Raw genomic sequence first — 26,969 nt, forward strand, 5'->3', positions numbered from 1 at the left:
GCATAGACTTGATGCAGAAGTATAAAATAAACTTAACTCAAAGAATTATTTTGACAACCAGATTTACTTGAATACAGGTTTTGCCTACTCTACCCACCTCTGCCAACCTAATCCCAACATGGAAAAAAATGCAACTGAAAGTTAAATAGTTAGAATTCTTACCGTCACCATGGCAGACATGTCTCTCAGCTTCTTTCCCTGCTGCCCCGATCTCTTCTCAAACACCTTCAGCAAATTTGCAGTGAATAGGTCCAGGAACCTTGGAGAGGAACCTTGACTGTAGAGGCATGGTGTTGATCCATTTAAACTCTGCATTTATCTGAAACATTAGTACAGGGACATGCATACAAGATATTAGTTAGACCTAAAACTGAAGAAATATCATTTAAATGTGGTTCAACTGAATTCAATGAAACAAATGTAAAGTTATTATGTCATTATTTCTTAGCTGCAGCAATCCCTCTATTTGTCACATACCATCTTTATATTTTCATGCTTCTTTTCCTTACAGAAATTTCATTTCTAAGAGTAGATCAAAGAGTCCCTCATCGTCTCCAGGGACTCTTCACACTCCCCAAGTGGAAAGGAGGGATAGTAGGCCACTTCACCCCATTTTGATTTCTTTTTGGCTGGTCTTCCATCCTCCATAGCCAGTACCTGAGCCTCTCTCTTGTAAACATGGATGCCTCTTGATGAGCGCATCAGCAACTTGGTCAAACTCCCTGTCTGTGACATAGACTTTGTGCTGGACTATCGCTTGTATCAACCCCTCTAGTATATTGGACTTCAGCTTTGGATCAGGAATGAGCAGGGTCCCCTTTTCTCTGAAAGCTGCATTGGCTTGTTCAAGCTTTAACTCTGCATCATATGAAAAACGAGGAACATTAAAAAAATCCGGCCAGGAAGACCTTGAAGAGGTGGACTGGGATGATGAGAGAATTATGATGCTATCATCAGATGAACGTAAGGAGTCATCATTTTGAGTAGTTGGTAAGTCAACGTCAGCACAGTGATCTCCATCGAGAGGTCTGCAGGATGTGTATATGACCTTGACTGTAGCTTTGTCTTGTACTTCTTCAACATAAGTGAGGTTCATGAAGTCATTGCCAAAAAGTGTATCCATAAATTGCAGTCGAAAGGATTGTTTTATTTTACACTGAGTCTTTATCTCAGTCTCTAGGTCAGTTACAGTTGAAGGTAGACCAGAAGGAAACACCACCCTCTGACAGCTGTCTGGCCCCAAGATTACTCTGAGAATCGCTGTCATGGTCTTACTGCACTGTCTGTTAAGAAAAAGAACAATACGTTTGTCATCTGAAAGAGTAAACTGTTGAGATTAAATGTGCAAGTATGCAAGTTTGTCAAACACCATGCCAAGGAGGAAAGACATCCAAGACATAAAAACATATAGACCAAGGTTATTATAGTTAAGCATTTTCTAGTTTTAGAGTTTGGTTGTTTATTTTTTTTTTAAATGCTTGGTTTTAATTCAATTTTATTATATTCAGTGTAAGTTTAATCTTTTTATGTATTATGGCGACTTTCCCCGCCAAGATGCTAGGTGACAGGCATGGACTAAAATGGGCACAGCTAAGAAATTTGAAAAGATTTCATTTCCACCCAAAATATTAGTCTTATGTAGGCCCTATAAAATCAATTGCCAAAAGACGAAAACTAAAGACGTTACTTTAAAATTTTAGTTTATTTGTGTTAGTTTTGCAAGCAAGCAGTTACAATTATCATTTTTTGTAAGGACTCATTTTGATTTCAGTTAAGTATAATTTTTTTCACACACCTAATTATTATTTGGTTAATTTTCATTAATGATAATAACCTTGACAGACAAATTTAAGAGTGTGCCATGAGGGTAAGAGTGCAAGAGTGTGCCAAGAGAGTTCATGTTATGTTATGTATCCAATCATCGTGTCCAACTTATTAACTTACTTTAAACACAGATGGATCTTCTCAAGGTCACCATCCGCGCACACCCAATCAGATAGGCAGCCAAGGGATACTCATCAACCAGTTCACAGATTTCAACAAGAGCAAGTTCTTGTGCTGGAGATGGAGTCAGCTCATAGACTCCATAGTGCTCTCTATACCATCCACACAGCAGTTTCAAAACAAAAAACAATCTTTGATGCAAAATGCATATTTGATGGATTTCCCCAAACTCAGGCAGTCCACCTTCTGACCCATGGGCAACTATCATTCCTGCCCTGTAGTTTATTCCCTTGCTCCAAACATTTTTTGAAAGCTGTATTTCAGATAGATCAGGATATCTTTTTTTGAAAGATTGAGCCAACTCTTCCTTCAAAAATTCTAACGGGACAAGAGATGCATTTGACACATCCAGAATTGGTTTATCAATACTTGGAGACGACAAGTGGTACCCAATCATATACTGATGTTTCACAGCCAGAGAAAGGGGCACATTTTTAAAGCAACTTGTGTGTTTAATTACCCTCTTAAAGAAATTGTGCTTTGCCTCAAACCTCATGGTCCAAAGACCCACAAGAGGCCCAAACAACCTTATTAGTTTTGGATAATGTTCTAGATAATGATGTTTGGACAGCAGTCTATTCTGTGGAAACACCTCTTGATGCCTCTGTCTGTGGTCAGAAACTTTGCTTTCAAGGAATGCAATAGACTCATCGTTGTGGACTGGGGCAACCACAAGCTCCACGATCTGTTTTAAATCCAACAAGACTTGCCATGCAGGATCAAGCTCAGGAATTTGGGGCCCAATTAGAAAGGGAAGCAATCTTAGCAAGCTCCAGTTTTCATGGGCATTACTGCCTATGGTTTTCCTGCTTGACAGATTTTGCGGCAAAACATGAGGCTTATTTGTTTTATCTGTCCACTTGTATGGAAAGTGAAGAATGGAATTGTTGATATCATCCAAGTTGATATACTTCTTTGATATTAGTATTTTGAGACAACTTGCTATTTCAACAGGCACAATGCCTTCAAAGAGTTCATGGGCAATGTCAGGAGGGTAGCCACTAACAACATGAAAATGAGAAAGGGCTTTAGTCAAAGGACATGCTCTTTTAACTCCAAAACAGATTAGTCCCGTGTGTTTCTTTTGTTCTGAGGATAAAAGTTTCTGATCTCACCTCATTCAATGCAATTTCTGAGACTGTTGCAGTACAAAAACGACAAAAATAGGGGCCTGTAAAACTCTCAACAAAGCGTGCTATTCCGTGAGCTCCTAAATTGTCTGCAGCAACTGACTGAACTGTACCTTTAAGCGATCTGCCCAGTTGTGGAACAAATATTCCATTAACTTCCAAAGACCTGAGATCTCTAACAAGTGGTTCTAAAATCTTGTCATAGCCATAGCACTTCACATCGTCTGTTTTGCCCAACAGTGCTAAGTAGGTGGAGGTCAAAGACGAATTACACCCAGGAAGAAGGTTACTCAGCACCCAATACACAGCACAAAGTTTGTGCGTTTTACGGGAGGTGCCTAGAGGGTTGCAGACCTCGAAGTCATCAACATACAAACTTACAGATAGTCTTAACTCCTACCCTGACAAAGTGGTTAGCAATCTAAAATAGTCTGAATATAAACACTTATTATAGGTGTACCCTAGTGATTCAGGACAGGCTAAAAACACGGTTTGGAAAATGGATTCATGGTGTACTCACTTATTATATACATTTTGTAAATCTTGAACACATAAAAAAGTTACGGACCACAGCTTTGATTGGTTGGTTTGGTTGTTTCTTACCGGGAGCGGTGTATTCCTGCAAATGGCAATAGGACCACTGGGAGGAGCCAGAGGACCTTGATTTTTTCACAGATTATCTGTCTCATATTCTACTGTCAGGACATAATGACAGGTTTAACAAATATGTAAAAAATATATTTTTACAAAAGTTACCTACTGCAGCTTTAATCAAATATCGGTACTCACCGTCTGATTGCTGTCCTCGTCGTCCATCTTTAATTAGTGTTGATCCAGTACGGTAGGTGGCGCTGTCACAAAAAAACTAGGGTCCTAAAGCTGCGGTCAAAGAACTGTGGTCCTGAAACTGCAGCCTCCGGTTGTGCAGGAATACCCTTCTCTAAGATATGGCTCGTCTGTGCCAGTAGGCAGTAGCGGACACACTTGTTTCGACAAAAACTAAATAAAACGCACCAAAACCTTGTTGTTCCAAAAATCACCAAATTTCAGTTTTGCTGCAACAAACCTCTAACATGTAGAATTATTATTATAGCCTATTCTGTCTGAAGCTTACATAATTGCATGTCTCTGTTTTTCTGGAAGTTGCAAGTGGGACCGTTGAAAAAAAGGCGCAGACTTTTCTTTCTTCTTCCCGAAATGCATTGCACCCGTGCGTGAATATCGTGAGATAAAATGAGAACTGGTATTCACTTGATTGACTTACTTTATCCCAACATGAGTTAAATATGTTCGTGCACGCTTTCTGCATATAATGTGCAGTCACAATGCTATCACGTTTTACTTAAGAACATAAAACCCTTTAGTAAAATATACTAAATATAATTTCATAAATCTAACAGGTGACCAGTCTCCCTTTTTTCAGTGTGTGTGTATATATATATATATATATATATATATATATATATATATATATATATATATATATATAATTTTTTATTTTATTTTAGTGTCAATAATTTGTTTAATTCTTTAGCTAAAAATATCGGTTGGACTGGACAAAAATTGGTGGCAAAATACTTTATGGTTAACTGAAAATCTTATCAGCTGCAATTGAAAAAAAAAATGTTCTGTGCTACTCATATGTATTGTAAATAGATTTTTTTTTTTTTTTTTTTAAGTATATACATTAAGTATTTTAACTGATTTCAACTCCAAAACTGATTGCACTGTATTTTATGTATAATCATTTTCAGTTCTTAACTGAAAGTTTTAATTTTAAATCAAATTTTAAATAATTGTAAAAGTTTTTAAATTCCTTGTTTTTATTGTGATCATTTTTTAATGATTATTTAAAATGTTTTATGTAAAGCACTTTGAATTACCACTGTGTATGAAATGTGCTATATAAATAAACTTGCCAATCTTGTGTTGTTTGAACTGCATATTCAAATCATTTCAAGAGTTCAGTAAGCTTTAAAATCAGTATTAAACAGTGATACCCTTTTATATTTTAATAGCAGTTATTCACTGCTCTAAATCAAAACAATCAAATACAATTTGTATTAACTTTTCACTTTACAAAAGTGAAAGAAAAACTGTAATAAATAAAAGAATCCAATGTATGAATAGTGTACAACTCACAAATAATAATAGAATTTATTTATAATAGCCTATATATATATATATATATATATATATATATATATATATATATATATAGTAAATGGTAAATGGACTGCATTTATATAGCGCTTTCAACAGACCACATGGCCATCCAAAGCGCTTTACAATTTGCCTCACATTCACCCATTCACACACACATTCACACACACATTCACACACCGATGGCGGTGTCTGCCATACAAGGCGCCATCCAGCTCGTCGGGAGCAGCTGGGGTTAGGTGTCTTGCTCAAGGACACCTCGACACTTGGTCAGGTGGAGCTGGGGATTGAACCACCAACCTTCCAGTTTGTAGACAACCTACATGAACCACTGAGCCACTGCTGCCCCAATATATATATATAAATACACAATTAATGGATATAACTAATATAAATTTAATATAATATTGTTTTTGTTTATTACAGTTTTTCTCAATTGCTAAAACACAATTTCTGAAACCTTGCTCCATTTTCTGAAAACATTGAACACAAAACCTCATCTTCAAGCACTATTTACAAAACCTCTGACTCCTCTTGCAAAATGAAACTTTCGCCTCAAAACAGTTTTACCTGTGTTCAAAATCAAACACTGCTCTCAAATCATAAACAAAGTGATCAAAATGATATACACTATCAAGCAGTCAGTAAACAATACACCAACAAATAGAAAATACATTGTTCAAAACATAGTTCTCAGGGAGAATTAAATTTTTAATCTCAAAACAAAGTTCATCTTATTCCGTCATTTGTCTTTTGATGAACGAAAACATGTTCTATCATAGTAGCTCAAAACTGATCAGAAATTACTACTCTGCTTTGCTCTTTGCAGGTTTTTTTTTTTTGGTTCTTCCTCCTTCTACCCCTATTTTTACAGTACTGTACCCTGCATTTCATAAACTTGTGCTTGGTCTCTGTGATAGTGTAATTATTGTTATTTGTTGATTTGTTGACCTCGTTGACCAGGGACTTCAACAATGGCCCGCTGTCCAATCATGTTTCGGCCCCTCCTTCTCCTCCTCCTCCTCCTCCTCCTCCTCCTCTTCCTCTTTCTTGCCCTCCTCCTCTTCCTCTTCCTCGCCCTCCTCCTCCTCCTCTTCCTTGCCCTCCTCCTCGTCCTCCTCTTCCTTGCCCTCCTCCTCCTCCTCCTCCTCTTCTTTCTTGCCCTCCTCCTCCTCCTCCTCTTCCTTGCCCTCCTCCTCCTCCTCCTCCTCTTCTTTCTTGCCCTCCTCCTCGTCGCCCACCTCGCATACGCACTCGTCCTCTCACATTGTTTCTTCTATCCATTTTCAGACTTTCTCCTTCCCACCTTCAACAACCTGTTTGCTCTCTGAACTGGCTTATATTGGTTGTGTCACATCATTTGAAACAGGTTAAATCAGTTTTGAGTGGTTGTGTTCAATCAATGACACATGTTCTCTATTTGTATTTGATTGTTGCCACTTGTGTTTACCAGTATGAATGACATGTGCATTAGAGTGCAGAATGTGTTTTGAGAATGAGAATGTGTTTAGCGTTTTGCTGAAGAGTCTAAGTGAGATCTGCAAATTGTGTTTTACCATGTGAAATGGTTTAAGGTATTGACAACAGACTGCACAATTAGCTAAATAAGTTCAGGCAACTGAGAACTTTGTTCAGCCAATGGGTTTTAGTGTTTTAGCAATTGAGAAAAACTGTATTCACATCCCATTCAATTTGCATAGCAGCAGTTGCAGTAAATTTGCATTGATGAATAAACAAAATCAAACTTATGTCAAGTGATTACACACTAGATGAAAAAATATGTTCAGAGGGATTTCAGCATATTTATATATTTTCTGCATATTTTTTTTTTCTTAAAATGTCTCATTAATCAGGCCAGTAATGATTTATTACTTCGATAGATATCTTCAGAATACAGAATATTAGTGTATAACTGGAGAGTTTGGTGCACATAGCTGCTAAATAGGCTAAGATATTTGTACTGAAGAATGACAAAACACTCATTTTGAGAAAACGGCATTTAAAGATTTGTAATGTAAAAGCTAATAATTTTTTTAGTGGAAACAACTATTTACAGACACAATATCTTGTCAAATCCTTAGCAATCAACAATACAAACCAACTAAAACACATCAAAACCTATAACTCAGCATTTATGGCCTTCAACTATACAGAAAAACAGTCAAAAACACTGTGGAAATGTCAGAGCATGTCAGGTGATTCGTCTGAACAAATCCCATTGTCGGAAATTGGCATCGGGCAATGAGATTCACTTTTAGTGTTAAATGCCCCATTGTACTTTCACAATTGATTGCTGATGAAAAGAAAATTACCATATTTGGATCCGAGAACATTGTATGGGAGAGAGAGCTTTCCAGGGTGCTGACAGCAATCGCGGAGCACCATGGTGATTTAGAACGGCAACTGAATTTCTGAGAAATCTACAGACGCAAATAGACTAAAAGTGTAGTAAAATAAAGACCTATATGTGTATTTAGGACTTTATTTTTCACCAAAAGTCTGAAAGAAGACATGTTTTTGAAGACAAACAACCCCAAATCTCAAAATTGACCAGTAAAAAAAACGACGTTTTTGCATGTGTCTCACCCATAGACTGAAAAAAAGTCTCAAGTATGGAGCGTTAGATAAACATTATACGATTTGTTTCGTCACCTCACTTGAAGGGGGGGGTGAAATGCTATTTCATGCATACTGAGTTTTCTGACTTGGTTTGTCACAAGTTTCGGAAAGTTTTTTTCGAGTATTATCTCTGTGTGACGTTAGATGGAGCAGAATTTCCTTATATGGGTCCTGAGGCACTTCTACCGGAAGAGCGCGCGCTCCTGTATAGCAGAGCACTCAGAGCACAACAGACTTCACTGATCAGAGCGAGAGCGTCGCGAAATGTCACAAAAGAAGTGTGTTTTTGGTTGACAGGGCAAGACAACCCTGCACAGATTACCAAAAGAAAAACAGCATTAAGGGACCAGTGGATGGAGTTTATTTTTACAGAGCATCAACGGAGTTGTGCAAGTGTTTGTGTTTGTTCCCTGCATTTCAAAGATGCTTGTTTTACAAACAAGGCCCAGTTTGATGCCGGATTTGCACATCGTTTATTTCTTAAGACTGCTTCAAATATCCCTGTGTTGTTAACTTAGCTATCGGCGTGTAAGCACATCAAGTAAACAACATGCGATGTTGGCATTAAACTACACTTTCCACATGTACACCTTTAAAGAAAAAAAAAAGACGACATAAAGTGGAACTTAGTCATTTTCCAAAACCGCTAAGCAAATATATACAGTTTCAGTGCATACCACATAGAGACGTCGTTGCTGATGCTGCTCTTGTTAAATTTCAGCCTCTGGATCTGATTCTGGATCATAAATATACGCTGAATCTGACTGTTAGCCATGGTTTGTTTTGGATGATGGTTTTTTCCTCACGGTAATGTCACAGCTCCCAGACGCTCTCAACGCAAAAGCCTACTCGCGCTCCTGATTCTTTAGCTCCGCCCACACGTCACACCCCCAGCCGCTCGTGTTTTTCCGGGAAAAAACAGTACAGACGGTACATCTTTCTCTTATAAATATAATAAAACTAAAGACTTTTTGGAGTTATGAAGGATGCAGTACTACTCTATAGGTACTCCAGATTAACAGGATATTGAGTGAAAACGAGCATTTCACCCCCCCTTTAAGTGAAAAAAGTCGCTAATCGATTGCATGATTCAATAATGAATTTATTAGATTTGCAATTATACTTTTTTTTAAACCATTGCTTCAAATTGCGTTGTTACCTATATCGGCGCATTCGGCCGAAAAATAAGTAAATCGTAACGCAGTAAACCTTACATTCAGCATCAGAGGAGCATAGTAAATATAATGATTAGCATTTTGGTCTGCTCTAGGAGATAACATCGTCATCGAACCTGGTCTGTCTAACACTGAAAGACGTTAACATTAGTACCAAACACTTCTTGCACTGCAACAACTCGCTCTTCGAAAAACATAAGCTATATAAAATAGATCAACTTACTGTGTGCTTTTTTTCGTTGGAAAACAGCAGCTCGCTATTCTTGGTCCTCGTTGAGAAGCATCGTGACGCAATCATGAGTTATTTACTAAACTGAAAGATTATGATTTGAATTTGTGAGTGACAGACAAGTAGAAGGGTGGGGGCACACTGGGGGGCCAATCAGTTTTCAGGAGGGGCCAGTGCCCCCATGGCCCCTCCCCTGGCTACGCCACTGCGGCCAGATGTGTCGCTTCCCGACGGTGACATTCACAAGGGACCGTCTCTAAAGTTACATACAACATTGGTATACACTTTTCTCACTTCAATAGCATTTGAAGAGAATGACTTACAGTAACACAACCAACTGTAAAGTGTTCATATTGGTCTTAACTATAATGCACACTTTTTAGATTTGTATTATTTATTCAAATAAACTGTCAAATTGTACATAAATATTGCTATTGTTTCTTCATCAAATATATAAAAAAAAGTGACGTGACAAACAGCCAAGTATGGTGACCCATACTCAGAATTCGTGCTCTGCACTAGAGGTGTGCGATACCGCTAGATTTGGTATCGATCCGATACCAAGTAAATACAGGGCCAGTATCGCCGATACCGATACCAATATCGATACTTTTTAATATTTAAGGTGGATGCGTCTTCAACCTAAATCTAAATGAATTTTCATGACTTTTAATTTGTTTTTGTGATTTGCATTTTGGGTTATTAATCAGTACTACGAAAGCTTTTGTTCAGAAACAACTTTTGGTTACTTCTGATTTATTTAAATAAACAAAGTTACAAAATGATTACTTCACAAATATAAAAAATGTAAAAACAAATTCTCTTTTCAAGTAGCATGTTAATAAAAAAATGTTTCTCCTCTTGTGCACTTCTTTTCAGGATTGTTTTCTTAAAGTCACAACGTTTTACTTCACAATTGTAAAACAAATTCTCCTTATACAAAATTCCTGAAGCCGACATCTTCCACTATGGAAAGAGGCTGCAGGTCCTTCACAATCATTTCTGATAGGCGCCTTGTAATATCCACTGCTCTTGGAGAATCAGTTATTGATAAAATAATAAAAAATAATTAATTATGGTGCACATCTAGGTGAAGTTTAAATATAGAAACTAGTATCCCTTTCACAGCTAACACAAAAAGGGTAGATCGGCCTGAAAATACAGCCATACAACGCTCCTCTTTCTCTCCGCCTCTGACTGACTGCTGTTAGAAATGCGCGGCTGAGCGGTGCGCGCGCTTGACTGCTGGTGGTAGCGCTAGTGGTGAGTCACGTGACGGTACAACACAGGAGAGGGGGCGGAGAGCAGTGTCGAGCACGAGCAGCACTCTTAGAGCTTGCTCTGCTCTGTGACAGCAGCAGCATTTTGACAAACACGGCCAGGTGGCAAAACGAGAGAAACTGAAACTTAAGTATCGATATTTTCCCGTTGGTATCGATCAATACCGATACCAACGTTGGTATCGATATTATCGATATTAGTATCGATCTGCCCACCTCTACTCTGCACTCCAAAGTGCACACACACAGCAGTGAATGTGAACACACACACACACAGAGCAGTGGGCAGCCATTTATGCTTCGGCACCCGGGGAGCAGTTGGGGGTTCAGTTATTATATAAATTTGCCTTTTTATTTACATTTTAACATATAGATAAATTGAATACAGACCAAAGATAACCTGTAAGATTTACCTAAAACAAATTATATGTCATGTTTAACCACTAAAGAGACATCAGAGCCAGCCGCACATATCAGAAGGTCTAGCCGAGGTGAGGCTGCTCTCTGCGGATACATGAGGCCTGAGCTCCCGCTGATCGAGTGGAGCTCACCGTCTCCAAGATCGGCGAAACACATTTTTAAATAGGCGCTGTCTTTATAAATAAACCATAGATTTGAGTTTTAAACAACTACATCCTTGTCTGAAATACTTTTAAAATTACATTTCATGACACAATAACAGTAATATTTTGAAAATCATCCAAATAAATGGTGGTTAAACTCAACCAATGTTTAGCGCCCAAGTCCCGCCCCCGGAACTTTGAAAAAGTACCACCTCGCCAGCAGGGAAATTCATATCTACACTGTAAAAAAACTTCCTGTAGAAATTACAGTAACTAGCTGGCAGCAGTTTGCTTGTAACTTACTGTAATCATTGTATTCTGTGCAATGACAATAAAGGAATCTAATCTAGTGTATTTTTATTTTATTTTACAGTGTCATTTAACTTGCCATAAATGTATTTACAGTATAATAATGTTTAACTGTAAAATATTTTGTTATAGTATTAATCTTTTGGTCTTTTCTCGAGTATTGCAACAGAAAATAGTAAATATACTGTTATACTGTAAAGTTTACTGGAATTGGTTTGGTTCACGTATTAGTTACTGTAAAGCTATATGCACAAATTGTAAAATTAGTAGTTCCATTAAACATCACAGAGAAAAAACAAACAAAAACAAAAATATATAGCTGCAAGCAGTGATTTCTGGGGTTCAAGCACTTTAAGGCCTTTAAGGTGGTATGCTTTTAGGGTCTAGGCCAACTTAGATGTATGGCTGACAGTAAAAGACATCCAAAATGGAGAATATGCTCACAGACACATACACAAAAATTAAATGGTTAAACTATTATATTAATAATCAATAATCAAGCTTACACATACACAGAGAGACACAAACATGCACAGACCTACATGCACACACATTTTGTTGCAGATATATGTATTTTTCATAGTTGTCCAAATGCAAATGTTCAACATTTTTTTGGATAATTATTGACCTAGAGAGCCTAGAGAATAGAATATATAAAAGTAGGTTTTTAAAATAATTTCTAATACTTTTAATGTAATAAGTACGGAGCCCCTAAAGTGACCTTTGCAAAAAAATAAAAACACAGAATTTCGCGTTCGCACGAGAAACTATGACGTGCGCACGAGAAACTTTCTGCTTGCTCACGAGTTACAGTTTCCGGTTCTCTCTCTACCATCACTCTCTGGAAGCAAAAGCATGGATGCGCACGAATTAATTGAGATCTATTTTAAACTTGGCCTTCAGTACAGAGAAATTGTCTCTGTTCTTGCATTTCGACACAGATATATAATCACTGAGCGACATCTAAAACGCATTTTGAGGTCTAGACGCCTGTTTAGACGAAAAGACTACTCAAGCTTCGAAGACGCTATCGCATTTATTCAGCATCAACTCCAAACGTCAGGCCAGCTCCACGGATACAGGTGGATGCATGCAAAGTGTAACGAACGGACTGCATGTTAGAAAAGAACATGTTCGCTTCATTTTGAGCTTCTTAGATCCTGCTGGAGTAGAATTTAGGAAAGCCCGACGTCTCCATCGGCGTAACTATTTCGCAAAAGGACCGAATTACATCTCGCATTTTGATTCTTACGATAAACTAAAGCCATGTGGTATTTGTATTAGTGGCTGTATTGACGGCTTTTCAAGGAAGATCATTTGGCTAAATGCGTTCACAACCAGCAGTGACCCAAAGGTCGTCGGAGGATACTACGTGGAAACAGTGGAGAGTTCAGGTGGCTGTCCTCGGATCATGAGAGGCGACTGTGGAACAGAGAACGGGCACGTGAGAGACTTCCAGCGTTTGCTCAGACCCAACATTCTGCCAGACTCCAACATTGACAGCTACATAGAAGGTGCAAGCACAGCCAATCAGCGAATAGAGAGTTGGTGGGGATTCCTCAGGAAAGAATGCATGGAATTTTTCGTCTCTTTGTTCACTGACCTGGGCAAGTCTTTTAAAGTAATATTTGTCTTACTAATAAAGAGAGATCGTAAAAGAAAGGAAATACAGTTTTATGTTCTTTGCATCTTTTTTGAATTAAGCAGTTTTTATGTCTTTGTCAGCATGTCATAATTTATTGTGAATAGTTAATAATCACTGTAATGGGGGACTAATTTAATTATTAGATTGATAGGAACTCTTTAGCTAGTTTTACTTTCTATGCTTCTTTTCTTACAGAACCTAATGAGAAGAGAGCGGACCCAAAGCCTTCTCCAGAGGAGTCAAACCTGCCCATTTTTACAACAGATGTCCTCATAGTTAGAATATTATCCACTTTTCAATTCCACTGACAAAAACAAGAAACATTTTCCATGTTTGATATCCCTAATGATAAAAAAAAAAACACTCTGACAAAGGTAAAGTTGAGTCTTCAGAATGAACGGACATACACTTCTGTTTGTCCAAAAATAGGAGCATGCATACATATTATGCATTGATATTACTAAAAACAACGAATGTAAGAAAATGAGTAAAATGAACATAACCAATACTGTATGAAAAAATGGATCAGCTTCTTTCAGCTCAATGTAAACGCATTGTCATCAGCATTTCGAACTTCAGAAACTTGTCTGAGAAGAGCAAAATGATTCAATGAGAATAGAAAGTAGAATAGTACTAGGCTATGCTCAGTGTTTGAAGTGGAAAAAAAGAAATCAAAAGTTGGAGTTTACACTACAGAGATGGTAGCAATATTATTATTATATATATTTTTTACTTTTTCAATTTGTTTTATTTCATCCAAGTCTATCAATGGTCCACACTCCAGCCCAATAGATGGCGGGAATGCACCTGAAGACGACAATAAACAGAAGAACAAGAAGAGGCTGTGTAAAAATCCAATGAAGAAGAAGAAGAAGAGGCTGTGACGCATGCAACATTTTAACATTTGCAGAAGAGTCTTTTGTCCAAGAAGAGATACGCTGATAACATAGTTCATCCAGCAAAAGAAGTGTTAATACCCTGTTGGGAAAAAGAAAAGGTGGGTGTTACTTAAAGTGAAAGAAGTTACGTTAAGTTACGGTAAGTCGGGACTTTCTCACTTCAGTCTGTGGTCTATAATGTAGAGTTTAATATAGACCAGTCTTGCGTTATTAATACTGTATTACTCGTGGGACTTTAGACATGGGGCATTGAATTAGTGTTTCATTAAGCATGTAATGTTATCTTTGTGTCTTCTTGGCATTTCTAACTTCAGACATTGTTCACGGAAAGTAGGCTATGTGACGTCATGTCGATGCATTTATAAATCGCTCGTGATTCATAGTGAGTCCCTTTTGAATCTGGCAGTAGCCCGACATAGGCTACCATGTGCCGACGGTAAAACTTTATAGGCTACAGCACGTTGTTACATGCAATATATCACGGGCTTTCATTAATGTTAATTGTATGTGTAGGGCTTACAGTGTAGCCTACTCGTGAGATTTGGAAGGATTTTTCTGTTTGTTTCAATTAGGTGCCTATTTTAAATCAACACACACACAAAAAAAGAGATGAAAAAATGACTTAAGCCTGAAATGTACTTTTAATATGGTAAATTAAATGCTCAGCGATATATTTAAAATAGATTAGATTTTTTTTTTCTATTGATTTGGCATGCCACGTGTTTTTAATAGGCTACGTGTGTATGTGTGGAAAGCAAAGTGTAATAATTCAATGTTGTTTTCAAAAAAGAATATCAAATCATAAAAAATGTGATGTTTATATTTCTTTTAAAAATCTAAATGAACATATTTCAAATAATATTTTAATGAGATGTTCAGTATTTTTTTTTTATTAATTATTATTTTTTTTAAACAAATGCTTAGAAAACCACCGATGGCCAGTAAATGTGAGTACTCTAATTGTGTATTCTATTCAATGGCACAATGTCAATTTAGCAACTTTTAGCATCAAACTGACCTGCCTTTAGCAACTTCTGTTGAAAATTAGTTTACAGCATTTGAGATTTTAATATAAGTGAGCTTAATTTTTGCTGTATGCTGACAGGATAGCATTAGTTTATTATTAATATTATTAATATTTTAATAATTTTTCTTTATGGTTCACAGGTGCTGTATCATTACCGTGTTCGTACTGTTAACAGGTTCAGGTATGAACAGGGCAAAGAAAGTTCAAAGGTTTGAGACCTTTTTTTTTTCTTTTTTTTTTTTTTTGCATTGTAATTTATTAATTACATTTTTAACTGCAAACTATCAACAAAACAGTTTGTTCAAATTTATAAAGAAAAATGAAACCGAGCATCTTCAATGATTGTCTGACTCTGTACAAAGAGTCAAATATTCAACAGCACTCAAATTTCTTAGATTTAAATTACAAAAAAACCAAAAAAAAAAAACTTTTGGGTCTCAAACCTTTGGACCCCAAAAGTTATTAGTCAATAATTAAAGTGAAATCTAAGCAAACCCATGTTTTCTAGTCTCTCTCCATCAGGTTGTTGAAGTCACTGAAGGAGGCTCTGTCATCTTGAATTGCAGTCAAAACAGTATTGTGCTTGAAGATAAACAGCCGACAGTCCACTGGAGACACAACGACACCAGGAATGTATTCGACATTATCAATGGAAATGTTTCTATAAAGGAGCAGGATCCAGCGTACAAGAACAGAGCAGAAATTGTACATGAGGAGCTCAAGAAGGGGAAAGTCTTTCTCAAACTCACCGATCTTCAGCTCTCTGATGGAGGAATGTATCTCTGTTTTGTCCCAGATTTGGGACTTGAGCACAGCACACAGCTGCTGGTCAAAGGTGTGTTATAATAACTCTACTTTTGGTCATCAATTTTAGTTTCTGTGTACTACAGTTATTTTAGTAAAGCATAACTACTTTTATAAGTGTATGTTTGTTTTTATTCCTAATGTTTGTGGGTTTGCCTAAACAGAAAGATGCATGATGTGCACAACTGCTGAAATAACAAGCCACGGTGCAGGAGCAAGACTGGGAAAGACTCTGTACCTCCTGATACAATCATCTGGATTCATTGTGCTTTGTTTGATTTAATAGTGAAGCAGTGAGTGATCCAAATGATTCTGTTAAATATGGCTCAATTCAGACTAGATCTTTACTGATATACACTGATATGGTTGTTTACTATAAAAAAACTGTTTCTTGTATACTTGTATTCTGTTCGACTGAGAAGCGTATTGAATTGAGATCTAAGATATAGATGAATAAAGCCTCCTAACATTTACTGAAGTTTTTTTTTTTTTTTTTGCGTTGTTTGAATTAAATCTATAGCCTACGGAATAAAGTAATTTATGTTTATTTTTAGGTTCTGAAATATCGTAAATAATGAGTAGCCTACCTGAGGCGATGTAAAATTAACCCTAAGAGTTGTTTTAAGATGCACATCCACTTCTTTCAGCTAAAACAAGGCAAAATTTGGGCTGTCAGTGAAAATTTAATATACGTCTAATCATAGCCCAAGAATAGACTAGTCATCAAATAGATGATGAGTGCCTACATACGTACATATAATAGACAACAAAATGACAATCCAACCAAACAAATTAAATATACGGCTTTTATTAAGAAAATATAAATTTTTAACAACTTAAAGTAAGACATTACAAAATGATTAAAAAAACAATACGCTTAAATATAAATATTGTGATGAAAAAATATTGAATTTTTAACAACTTACGATTATTTATATATAAGATATTTAAAAGAAAAAAAATGTAATACAAATTGAGATCATGTTATCACATTTAACATTAAAATATTATGGATAAATTACAATGTAATTAATATTACAACGCCATTAATATTTGATATGCATTGTCATAATCTTAATAGAACAATATTCTTTGAATGTTGTTCCGAAGTTATTTTGTACATTCTAAGAAACGATAGAGTTTTTTGTAACCTTGAAATAAAATTGTAATCACAACAAGATAACTGGACAGTTTAAAGTTTATTAGAATATTAAAAATAAACATTTAAGTAACGTTATGTTTTTGGTAAAAAAAAAAAAAAAAAAATTAAGTTAGTCGAACGTCGTGAGAAATGTTTTTGTAAGCTTTAAATCATATTATAATCACAACGTTTTCATTTCATGAAACATTTCATGTCCCCACATCATTTTTATAATCCTAAATTCGTTTCCTGGGTATGTCATGTGTTTAGAGACTGAAATTACGAACAAGAAATTATTGTTATATGAGCTGTAGGAAGTCGCAAGGTTAGTTGGACAAGATTTTGGTTTTCATATAAAGTTGTGTAGTAAATTGGAATATTGCATAAAATATTTGCAAATAAATTTCCATCCAACATGTTTTTCCATTGTCACTTCCAGGGAAACTGGCGCCTATTATACAGTAACTTTTAATGCGATATCCCAAATGTGCATACAAATATGTGGATGTAAACAGAATTCGATCTCCATCTGAGAAACTGTTTCTGTTTGTTCTCCAGATGTGCTTCTCAAGGAGGATAAAATCACATCAGTACCAGTGATTGAGGGTCAATCTGTCACGCTCCACACTGATCTTACTGAAATACGAGAAATTGACATGATATGGTGGAAGTCTGCAGATTCCAAAGAACGCAGTTGTGCTAAATTTGTTTTAATAGCTACGCTGAATAAAACAAACAATGAGGTAAAGCTATATGATGAAACAATACAACAGTTCAAAGACCGTTTGAAACTCTCATCATAAACATCACACCTGAACATTATGGATATTATAAACTACACATCACCAGCAGAGAAGAGATGGTAGTTCATACCTTCAGTGTTGTTGCTCATGTGAGGAGGGCAAGTCTTTTAAAGTAATATTTGTCTTACTAATAAAGAGAGATCGTAAAAGAAAGGAAATCCAGTTTTGTACTTTGCATCTTTTTTGAAATACCTTTTATGTGTATACTATGTTTTTTATATTTTAATCTAATTTTCCACTGTCCCACTTTAGGAAATATGGTTTCGAAAAGTGGGACAGTATAATTAGCCTAATGTGGGACAGTACTAAAATGTGTGGAGGGGCATGGTTTGTGGGGCAAAAATGATTATTTACAGAGTTTTAGTGTTGTTATGAAATATTAGAATGCTGTTACTGCATATAGGATTATAGGACTGCTTGTTTTCAGAGATGTTATGAGTTAACTTCTGTAGGTTGTTTTTATTCAGGTAGTTCTCAAGGTTTTGTGCAGGCTAGCTGCTAGAGGCTTTCAAAAAGACACTACGAATGTACATGTTTGTTTAGTTAAAGAGAAAGCATTAGGCAAATTGGTCTTAAATGTTTTTAACAGCAGTTCATTGCATGTTCATGAAGTCTGAATCAAGGTTGATCTAGCCCAAAATTAAACTTAATTTAACCTAAAGCTTCAACTGTGGTTGTATATTTGGCCTTCAAATAGGTCTCACAAGTTATTTTGCCCAAAAACGACATGTAACCAAATTCAAGGTTATTTGGGCTAGAAGTGGGTTACTCACAGCCGGACTATACTGGGTGTCTATACTTAACCAAGACGGTGAAATGACAGTTATTGATTGCTGGTACTTTCACTTTGAAAACACGCTAGCTGAGAGGAGTTACATCAAAGCTTACTAAAAGTGATCAGTGATGGATAATTTCAACAAACTTGATGAATCTTTGATATCTTCAGGGCGAAAAAGGAAAATAAAATCTGAAAAGTTTTCGCTGAACCTTGTAAAAGCAGCGCATTATGGTGAGGGAAAAGCTCTGTGTATTGCGTGTAATCACATACATACAGTCTATGATCACAACAACAACAACTTTGGCAGGCATCTACATTGACTTCTGAGGAGATTACAAAGATTAAACAAGTGTTGTTGTTGTTTTTACTCTAAAACATGCATTCAACCCAGCCACTGGGTCACTATTGGACAGAACATGAGCTGGGTTGTTTTGACCCAAGTGCTGGGTTTAACCATTTCACCAAGAATGCTGGGTTGTTTATTTGACCCAACCAGTGGGTCAGCTTAACTGTGTTGCTGGGTTAAACATTACCTAAACATTGGGTTATTTGACGTCTTATTGCCTTCCCACCTTTAAATTTACCAATATTACCAATTTTAATAAATAATGATCACAAAGGAATGAAAAATTATTATTATTATTCTGTAATACAATTACACAACACAAAAAACTGCAACTGTTAATATCCACTTAATAAGTTTTGACATGTCTTTTTAAAACAATATTTGAATGGGTGCTGTCATACATTTTATACAACCCTCACCGACACAAATAAAACAACAGTTTTTGTAGATCAGTTTCTTTAAAATACAAAACTGTGTAAACTAGGCACTGTATAAATTCTTATTCTTTTTCATCTTTGCATCTCCAGAACACTCAATATTTGCCTCACGAGAATCAAATCAAACATTGTGCTATTAAAACTAAGCCAAACAAAGAATACAACAGACAATACATGTGACACAAAATTTGAAACATTACATGTGGGCAGAAAAAAAACTGTTGTCCTCAAGTTGGGGGTCCGGTGACTTGCTCAAGGGCACCTCAGTCGTGGTATTGCCAGCCTGAGACTCAAACCCACAACCTTAGGGTTAGGAGTCAAACTCTCTAAACATTAGGCCACAACTTCCCAACTTTACGTTTTCCAGAAGACAAATGAAGTTAAATTTACCCTGATCTTCAAATTCAAAAAGTTTTCACCTCGGGCTCTTAATGCATGGTTTCTCCTTCTGGAGCATCAGTGAGTGTTTGAAGCTTCTATAATAGTTGTGTATGAGTCACAGAGTGAAAAGATCGATCTCAAAATCATTTGGGAAATCAAATAATTTGTGGAAGCTGAAAGATTTTTCTGAAGAACGGCGGGCAGTTTAACTGTTCTGAACAAACTAGGGACTCATGAACAACTGTCACAAAACAAAAAAACACAGCTGTGGATCATTCAGCTAACAACACCGTATTAAGAACCAAGTGGATGTAAAGTGTTGTTAAAAAAAAAAAAAAAAAAAAAAAAAAAAAAAATATATATATATATATATATATATATATATATATATATATATATATATATATATATATATATATATATATATGAATGTATGAAACTGGCGCCGATATCGACTGGCACCGATACAGGATGGCTGCCTCCGTGACGAGCTCCGCATATGTTTTTGTGTTTTTGTTAGTTTGTCCTGTCTTTAGTTGTATTCCTGCCATCAGTTTCACCAGGGAAGAACTGCTGAACATTCGGCAGAACGCACCACAAGATGTTTTTCCGGATTTCAATTATTCAGATGTTTTAGTGAACGTTGTTATCGGAGGAGCGGCGGCGCTGATCAAGCGCTTCAGGACGCGCAGACGGGGGAAGCGAGCGGGAGCGCTCGTCAGACTCAGGAAGCGCAGATTTCGAACGCCGTTGCCTAGCATCCATCTGGCAAATCTCCGCTCTCTACCCAACAAAACAGACGAACTCCTTCTGCTCTCTCGGACAAATAAGGATTTCTCTCACTCTGCTGCTCTGTGTTTCACGGAAACCTGGCTGAATGACACCATACCGGACAGCGCGCTCTATCTGCCGGACTTTCAGCTGTTTAGAGAGCGGGGTCAAGTTGGTTTTGTTTTCGATATTCGTGACACATTCAGCGGTAAACGCCAAAAGGGCAAAGCTGAACATGTTTCACATCCTTCTTTTTCTATATTTTCCCTCGATATAATAAGCACGGCCCCATGCAAGCCGTCGCAATGTGCAAAAAGCCGGGAGAGAACGCTCTCAGCAGAGCCTTCAGTTAGGGACCGTGGGGAAAGTGCAAACTTTCTTCGTTTTTTGCTATAGCTCAGTAGGTGTTTTTGTAATAGCTTTTTAGAAAAAGGGCATATAGACATGAAACCAGTGTCAATCAATAGTGGGGGGCAGTGGACATTTTTAACAACCTTTCTTTTTACCACTGCTGGTAGAAAAGGGAATTGCATGTCCAAAATTAACCTTCTTTTTGTAATAACTTTCTACAGAAGGAAGATAGAGAGATGAAACCAGTGTCAATCAATAGAGGGAGAGAGTGGATATTTTTCACATCCTTTCATTTTACCCCAAGTGGCTGATAAGGGAATTGCATGTCCAAATTTAACCTTCTTTTTGTAATAACTTTCTACAGCAGTGAGACAGGTACATGAAACCAGTGTCAATCAGTAGAGGGAGAGAGTGGACATTTTTCACAACCCTGAATTTTACCCCTACTGGTAAAAAAGGGAAATGCATGTCCAAAATGAACCTTCTTTTTGTAATAACTTTCTACAGCAGGGAGACAGAGACATGAAACCACTGTCAATCAATAGAGCGGGACAGTGGACATTTTTCACAACCTTTATTTTTACCCCTACTGGTAAAAAAGGGAATTACATGTCCAAAATTAACATTCTTTTTTAATAACTTTCTACAGCAGAGAGACAGAGACATGAAACCACTGTCAATCAATAGAGGGGGAGAGTGGACATTTTTCACAACCTTTCGTTTTACCCCAAGTGGCTTATTAGGGAACTACATGTCCAAAATTAACATTCTTTTTTAATAACTTTCTACAGCAGAGAGACAGAGACATGAAACCACTGTCAATCAATAGAGGGGGAGAGTGGACATTTTTCACAACCTTTCGTTTTACCCCAAGTGGCTTATTAGGGAACTGCATGTCCAAAATTAACCTTATTTTTGTAATAACTTTCTACAGCAGGGAGACAGAGACATGAAACCACTGTCAATCAGTAGAGGGAGAGAGTGGACATTTTTCACAACCCTGAATTTTACCCCTACTGGTAGAAAAGGGAATTGTATGTACAAAATTAACCTTCTTTTTGTAATAACTTTCTACAGCAGTGAGACAGAGACATGAAACCACTGTCAATCAATAGAGGGGGACAGTGGACATTTTTCACAACCTTTCTTTTTTACCCCTACTGGTAAAAAAGGGAATTGCATGTCCAAAATTAACCTTATTTTTGTAATAACTTTCTACAGCAGTGAGACAGAGACATGAAACCAGTGTCAATCAATAGAGGGAGAGAGTGGACATTTTTCACAACCTTTCATTTCACCCCAAGTGGCTGATTAGGGAACTGCATGTCCAAAATTATCCTTCTTTTTGTAATAACTTTCTACAGCAGGGAGACAGAGACATGAAACCACTGTCAATCAATAGAGGGGGAGAGTGGACATTTTTCACAACCTTTCTTTATACCCCTACTGGTAAAAAAGGGAATTGCATGTCCAAAATAAACCTTCTTTTTGTAATAACTTTCTGCAGCAGTGAGACAGGTACATGAAACCAGTGTCAATCAGTAGAGGGAGAGAGTGGACATTTTTCACAACCTTTCTTTTTACCCCTACTGGTAAAAAAGGGAATTGCATGTCCAAAATAAACCTTCTTTTTGTAATAACTTTCTACAGCAGGGAGACAGAGACATGAAACCACTGTCAATCAATAGAGGGGGACAGTGGACATTTTTCAAAACCTTTCCTTTTATCCCTACTGGTAGAAAAGGGAATTGCATGTCCAAAATTATCCTTCTTTTTGTAATAACTTTCTACAGCAGGGAGACAAAGACATGAAACTACTGTCAATCAATAGAGGGGGAGAGTGGACATTTTTCACAACCTTTCTTTATACCCCTACTGGTAAAAAAGGGAATTGCATGTCCAAAATAAACCTTCTTTTTGTAATAACTTTCTACAGCAGGGAGACATAGACACGAAACCAGTGTCAATCAATAGAGGGGGAGAGTGGACATTTTTCACAACCTTTCTTTTTACCCCTACTGGTAAAAAAGGGAATTGCATGTCCAAAATAAATCTTCTTTTTGTAATAACTTTCTACAGCAGGGAGACATAGACACAAAACCAGTGTCAATCAATAGAGGGGGAGAGTGGACATTTTTCACAACCTTTCGTTTTACCCCAAGTGGCTTATTAGGGAATTGCATGTCCAAAATAAACATTCTTTTTGTAATAACTTTCTACAGCAGTGAGACAGAGACATGAAACCAGTGTCAATCAATAGAGGGAGAGAGTGGACATTTTTCACAACCTTTCATTTCACCCCAAGTGGCTGATTAGGGAACTGCATGTCCAAAATAAACCTTCTTTTTGTAATAACTTTCTACAGCAGTGAGACAGAGACATGAAACCACTGTCAATCAATAGAGGGGGACAGTGGACATTTTTCACAACCTTTCTTTTTTACCCCTACTGGTAAAAAAGGGAATTGCATGTCCAAAATAAACCTTCTTTTTGTAATAACTTTCTACAGCAGTGAGACAGAGACATGAAACCACTGTCAATCAATAGAGGGGGACAGTGGACATTTTTCACAACCTTTCTTTTTACCCCTAATGGTAAAAAAGGGAATTGCATGTCCAAAATAAACCTTCTTTTTGTAATAACTTTCTACAGCAGGGAGACATAGACACGAAACCAGTGTCAATCAATAGAGGGGGCGAGTGGACATTTTTCACAACCTTTCATTTCACCCCAAGTGGCTGATTAGGGAACTGCATGTCCAAAATTATCCTTCTTTTTGTAATAACTTTCTACAGCAGGGAGACATAGACACGAAACCAGTGTCAATCAATAGAGGGGGACAGTGGACATTTTTCACAACCTTTCATTTTACTCCAAGTGGCTGATTAGGGAACTGCATGTCCAAAATTATCCTTCTTTTTGTAATAACTTTCTACAGCAGGGAGACAGAGACATGAAACCAATGTCAATCAGTAGAGGGACAGAGTGGACATTTTTCACAACCTTTCTTTTTACCCCTACTGGTAAAAAAGGGAATTGCATGTCCAAAATAAACCTTCTTTTTGTAATAACTTTCTACAGCAGGGAGACAGAGACATGAAACCACTGTCAATCAATAGAGGGGGACAGTGGACATTTTTCACAACCTAACCTTTTATCCCTACTGGTAGAAAAGGGAATTGCATGTCCAAAATTATCCTTCTTTTTGTAATAACTTTCTACAGCAGGGAGACAAAGACATGAAACCACTGTCAATCAATAGAGGGGGAGAGTGGACATTTTTCACAACCTTTCTTTATACCCCTACTGGTAAAAAAGGGAATTGCATGTCCAAAATAAACCTTCTTTTTGTAATAACTTTCTACAGCAGGGAGACATAGACACGAAACCAGTGTTAATCAATAGAGGGGGAGAGTGGACATTTTTCACAACCTTTCTTTTTACCCCTACTGGTAAAAAAGGGAATTGCATGTCCAAAATAAATCTTCTTTTTGTAATAACTTTCTACAGCAGGGAGACATAGACACGAAACCAGTGTCAATCAATAGAGGGGGAGAGTGGACATTTTTCACAACCTTTCGTTTTACCCCAAGTGGCTTATTAGGGAATTGCATGTCCAAAATAAACATTCTTTTTGTAATAACTTTCTACAGCAGTGAGACAGAGACATGAAACCAGTATCAATCAATAGAGGGAGAGAGTGGACATTTTTCACAACCTTTCATTTCACCCCAAGTGGCTGATTAGGGAACTGCATGTCCAAAATAAACCTTCTTTTTGTAATAACTTTCTACAGCAGTGAGACAGAGACATGAAACCACTGTCAATCAATAGAGGGGGACAGTGGACATTTTTCACAACCTTTCTTTTTTACCCCTACTGGTAAAAAAGGGAATTGCATGTCCAAAATTAACCTTATTTTTGTTATAACTTTCTACAGCAGGGAGACATAGACACGAAACCAGTGTCAATCAATAGAGGGGGAGAGTGGACATTTTTCACAACCTTTCATTTTACCCCAAGTGGCTTATTAGGGAATTGCATGTCCAAAATAAACCTTCTTTTTGTAATAACTTTCTACAGCAGGGAGACAGAGACATGAAACCAGTGTCAATCAATAGAGGGGGACAGTGCACATTTTTTACAACCTTTCTTTTTACCCCTACTGGTAGAAAAGGGAATTACATGTCCAAAATTAGCCTCCTTTTTGGAATAACTTTCTACAGCAGGGAGACAGAGACATGAAACCAGTGTCAATCAATAGAGGGGGAGAGTGGACATTTTTCACAACCTTTATTTTTACCCCTTAATGACTTTTCTTCAACAGTTTTGATTCAACATACTGGTTGATCAAAACATACTTTAACATTACGACAGAAATTTTTATTTAGTTATACTCATTAACTTTCAGTAGTTTTTTTTTTTTTTTTTTTTTTTTTTGCAACACATTATTTGTATTTATTAATTTTTTCTCTGGAAAATTGAATTTGTGTGTATGTGTATATGTACATGATAAGATTTTTTATGTATATGTTTTAAGATTTAAGAGAGAGGGACACATTAATATTTCCTGTTCATAAATGTAGGGGTGTAGTTAAAATCAATCTCGGCCAATACAGGAAAACATTTGCAAATTTACAAATAAAATATAAAAGATAAACACACACGCACACACACACACACACATATTTATATATATTTGAACATCACTATTAAAAGAAAAAAATACAAAATTTGTTTTTAAAATAAAACATTAATTAACATTTAAAATTTATTTTATAATATGAAATTTAGAGGTAACGGTTCGGGGCAGCCACCAGCCATTGGAAAGCACCCAAAAAATTATAATTATGATTATGTTATAATATATGTTTTAAGCTTACTAATATTTTACATTTTATGGGGGGTTTAAATAAATAACACAAGGATCTTGGTAAATATCTAATGTTTGAATACTTAAATGCATTTTTCAATTGTTTTTTGGTTGTGGGACATTACTTGGCACCAATTCTGTGCTGCTCATATTCATATCAGACATTTTAGTTGACAGATGAAGGCTGTGATACTGTAGGTGTTCACTAGATGGATAGGATAAGAAATGTGAGCAAGGTCCTGCTAAATTCAAGAAGATACAATGACCAACAAATACATAAATTATGTTAGTATGTACTGTAAGTATAGTATTATTTCTGCACTACTAGATCATTAAAATAATTTAAATAATGTTTTTACATAATTACAAGTTTTGGTAGTATTTTAAAAATAAGTCTAATTTGTTAACGCTATTTAATGCATTACTATACATTAACTGAATATGAACAATATATATTTTTAGAGCATTTATCAATCTTTTAATGTTTTAATGTTACTTGATTTATTTTTGTTCATGTTGATTCACGGTACATTAACTTATGTTAACAGATACACAAATGAAAATTAATAATGTATTTTTAGTATGTAATTATATAATTAATGCTATAAAACATATTGTTCAAGTTAACATGCACAGTTAAGTACTGTTAACATATTAAAGGAACATTCCACTTTTTTGGAAATAGGCTCATTCTCAAACTCCCAGTTTATACCATTTTTTAATCCATTCAGCCAATATCAGGTTTTGAGACCAGCAGCATGGCATTCAGAAATGACCAAAGAGTATGGGTATTTTTCCTATTTAAAACTTTCCTCTTTTGTAGTTGTATTTTGTACTAAGACCGGTGGAAAATGTAAAGTTGTGATTTTCTAGGGTGATATGATTAAAAACTATACTCATTCTGGTGTAATAATCAAGGAACGGTGCAGCCATAACATGAGTGCAGCCATTGCAGTGATATCACTGCAGTAAAACTCAACTCATTAACTCTGGGGGAGTTGGAGAATGAGCATATTTCCAAAAAAGGGGAGTGTTCCTTTAAACCTTATTGTAAACCATTATCAAAGGTTTATATTTTGTTGTCTGTGTGCATGGTGTTTAACCATTTCATTGCTGTAACCCTTAAAACCAGACTGCCAAACGGTTAATATCAATGCATGCACACCTCTTTCCCAATGACACTAGAGGATGGTGGTTGCACTAGTGACTTGGGCTCGTCATTGCAGCTTGAAGCATTTTGT

The 26,969-nt window shown here is 36.4% G+C and overlaps 2 protein-coding genes across 44 annotated transcripts in view; one reads left to right on the forward strand and one right to left on the reverse strand.

Annotated features, from left to right (window-relative positions):
- The window catches only part of LOC127988154 (SLAM family member 9), a 162,217-nt gene that overhangs the window by 54,085 nt on the left and 81,163 nt on the right, over nucleotides 1–26,969 (reverse strand). The window lies entirely within an intron of this gene.
- Nucleotides 13,979–18,452, forward strand: LOC127988183 (uncharacterized). 43 transcript variants are annotated; one of them, XR_008161536.1, is made up of 6 exons: nucleotides 13,979–14,452; nucleotides 14,941–14,963; nucleotides 15,184–15,252; nucleotides 15,552–15,878; nucleotides 16,012–16,140; nucleotides 17,547–18,452. XR_008161536.1 is itself a non-coding variant. In XM_052590805.1 (5 exons), the coding sequence occupies exons 1-5, from the start codon at nucleotides 14,293–14,295 to the stop codon at nucleotides 16,128–16,130; spliced, it is 684 nt and encodes a 227-aa protein (XP_052446765.1). In that variant the 5' UTR covers nucleotides 13,979–14,292; the 3' UTR covers nucleotides 16,131–16,320. The 43 variants fall into 43 exon arrangements, 1 of the variants encoding a protein (XP_052446765.1); XR_008161539.1 differs by having other exon boundaries at nucleotides 15,184–15,224; nucleotides 15,566–15,878; XR_008161546.1 differs by having other exon boundaries at nucleotides 15,184–15,224; nucleotides 15,610–15,878.

This window comes from Carassius gibelio, chromosome B22 (genome assembly GCF_023724105.1).
Source record: "Carassius gibelio isolate Cgi1373 ecotype wild population from Czech Republic chromosome B22, carGib1.2-hapl.c, whole genome shotgun sequence".
NCBI lineage: Eukaryota > Metazoa > Chordata > Actinopteri > Cypriniformes > Cyprinidae > Carassius > Carassius gibelio.

Bases quoted from the DNA above. Each gene is read 5' to 3' on its own strand.
- LOC127988183 (XM_052590805.1), top strand. From the start codon at position 14,293: ATGTTATCTTTGTGTCTTCTTGGCATTTCTAACTTCAGACATTGTTCA. The intron at 14,453-14,940 runs GTAAAACTTTAT...ACAAATGCTTAG, and splicing joins TAGGCTACCATGTGCCGACG to AAAACCACCGATGGCCAGTA. The intron at 15,253-15,565 runs GTTTGAGACCTT...TCTCTCCATCAG, and splicing joins AGGGCAAAGAAAGTTCAAAG to GTTGTTGAAGTCACTGAAGG.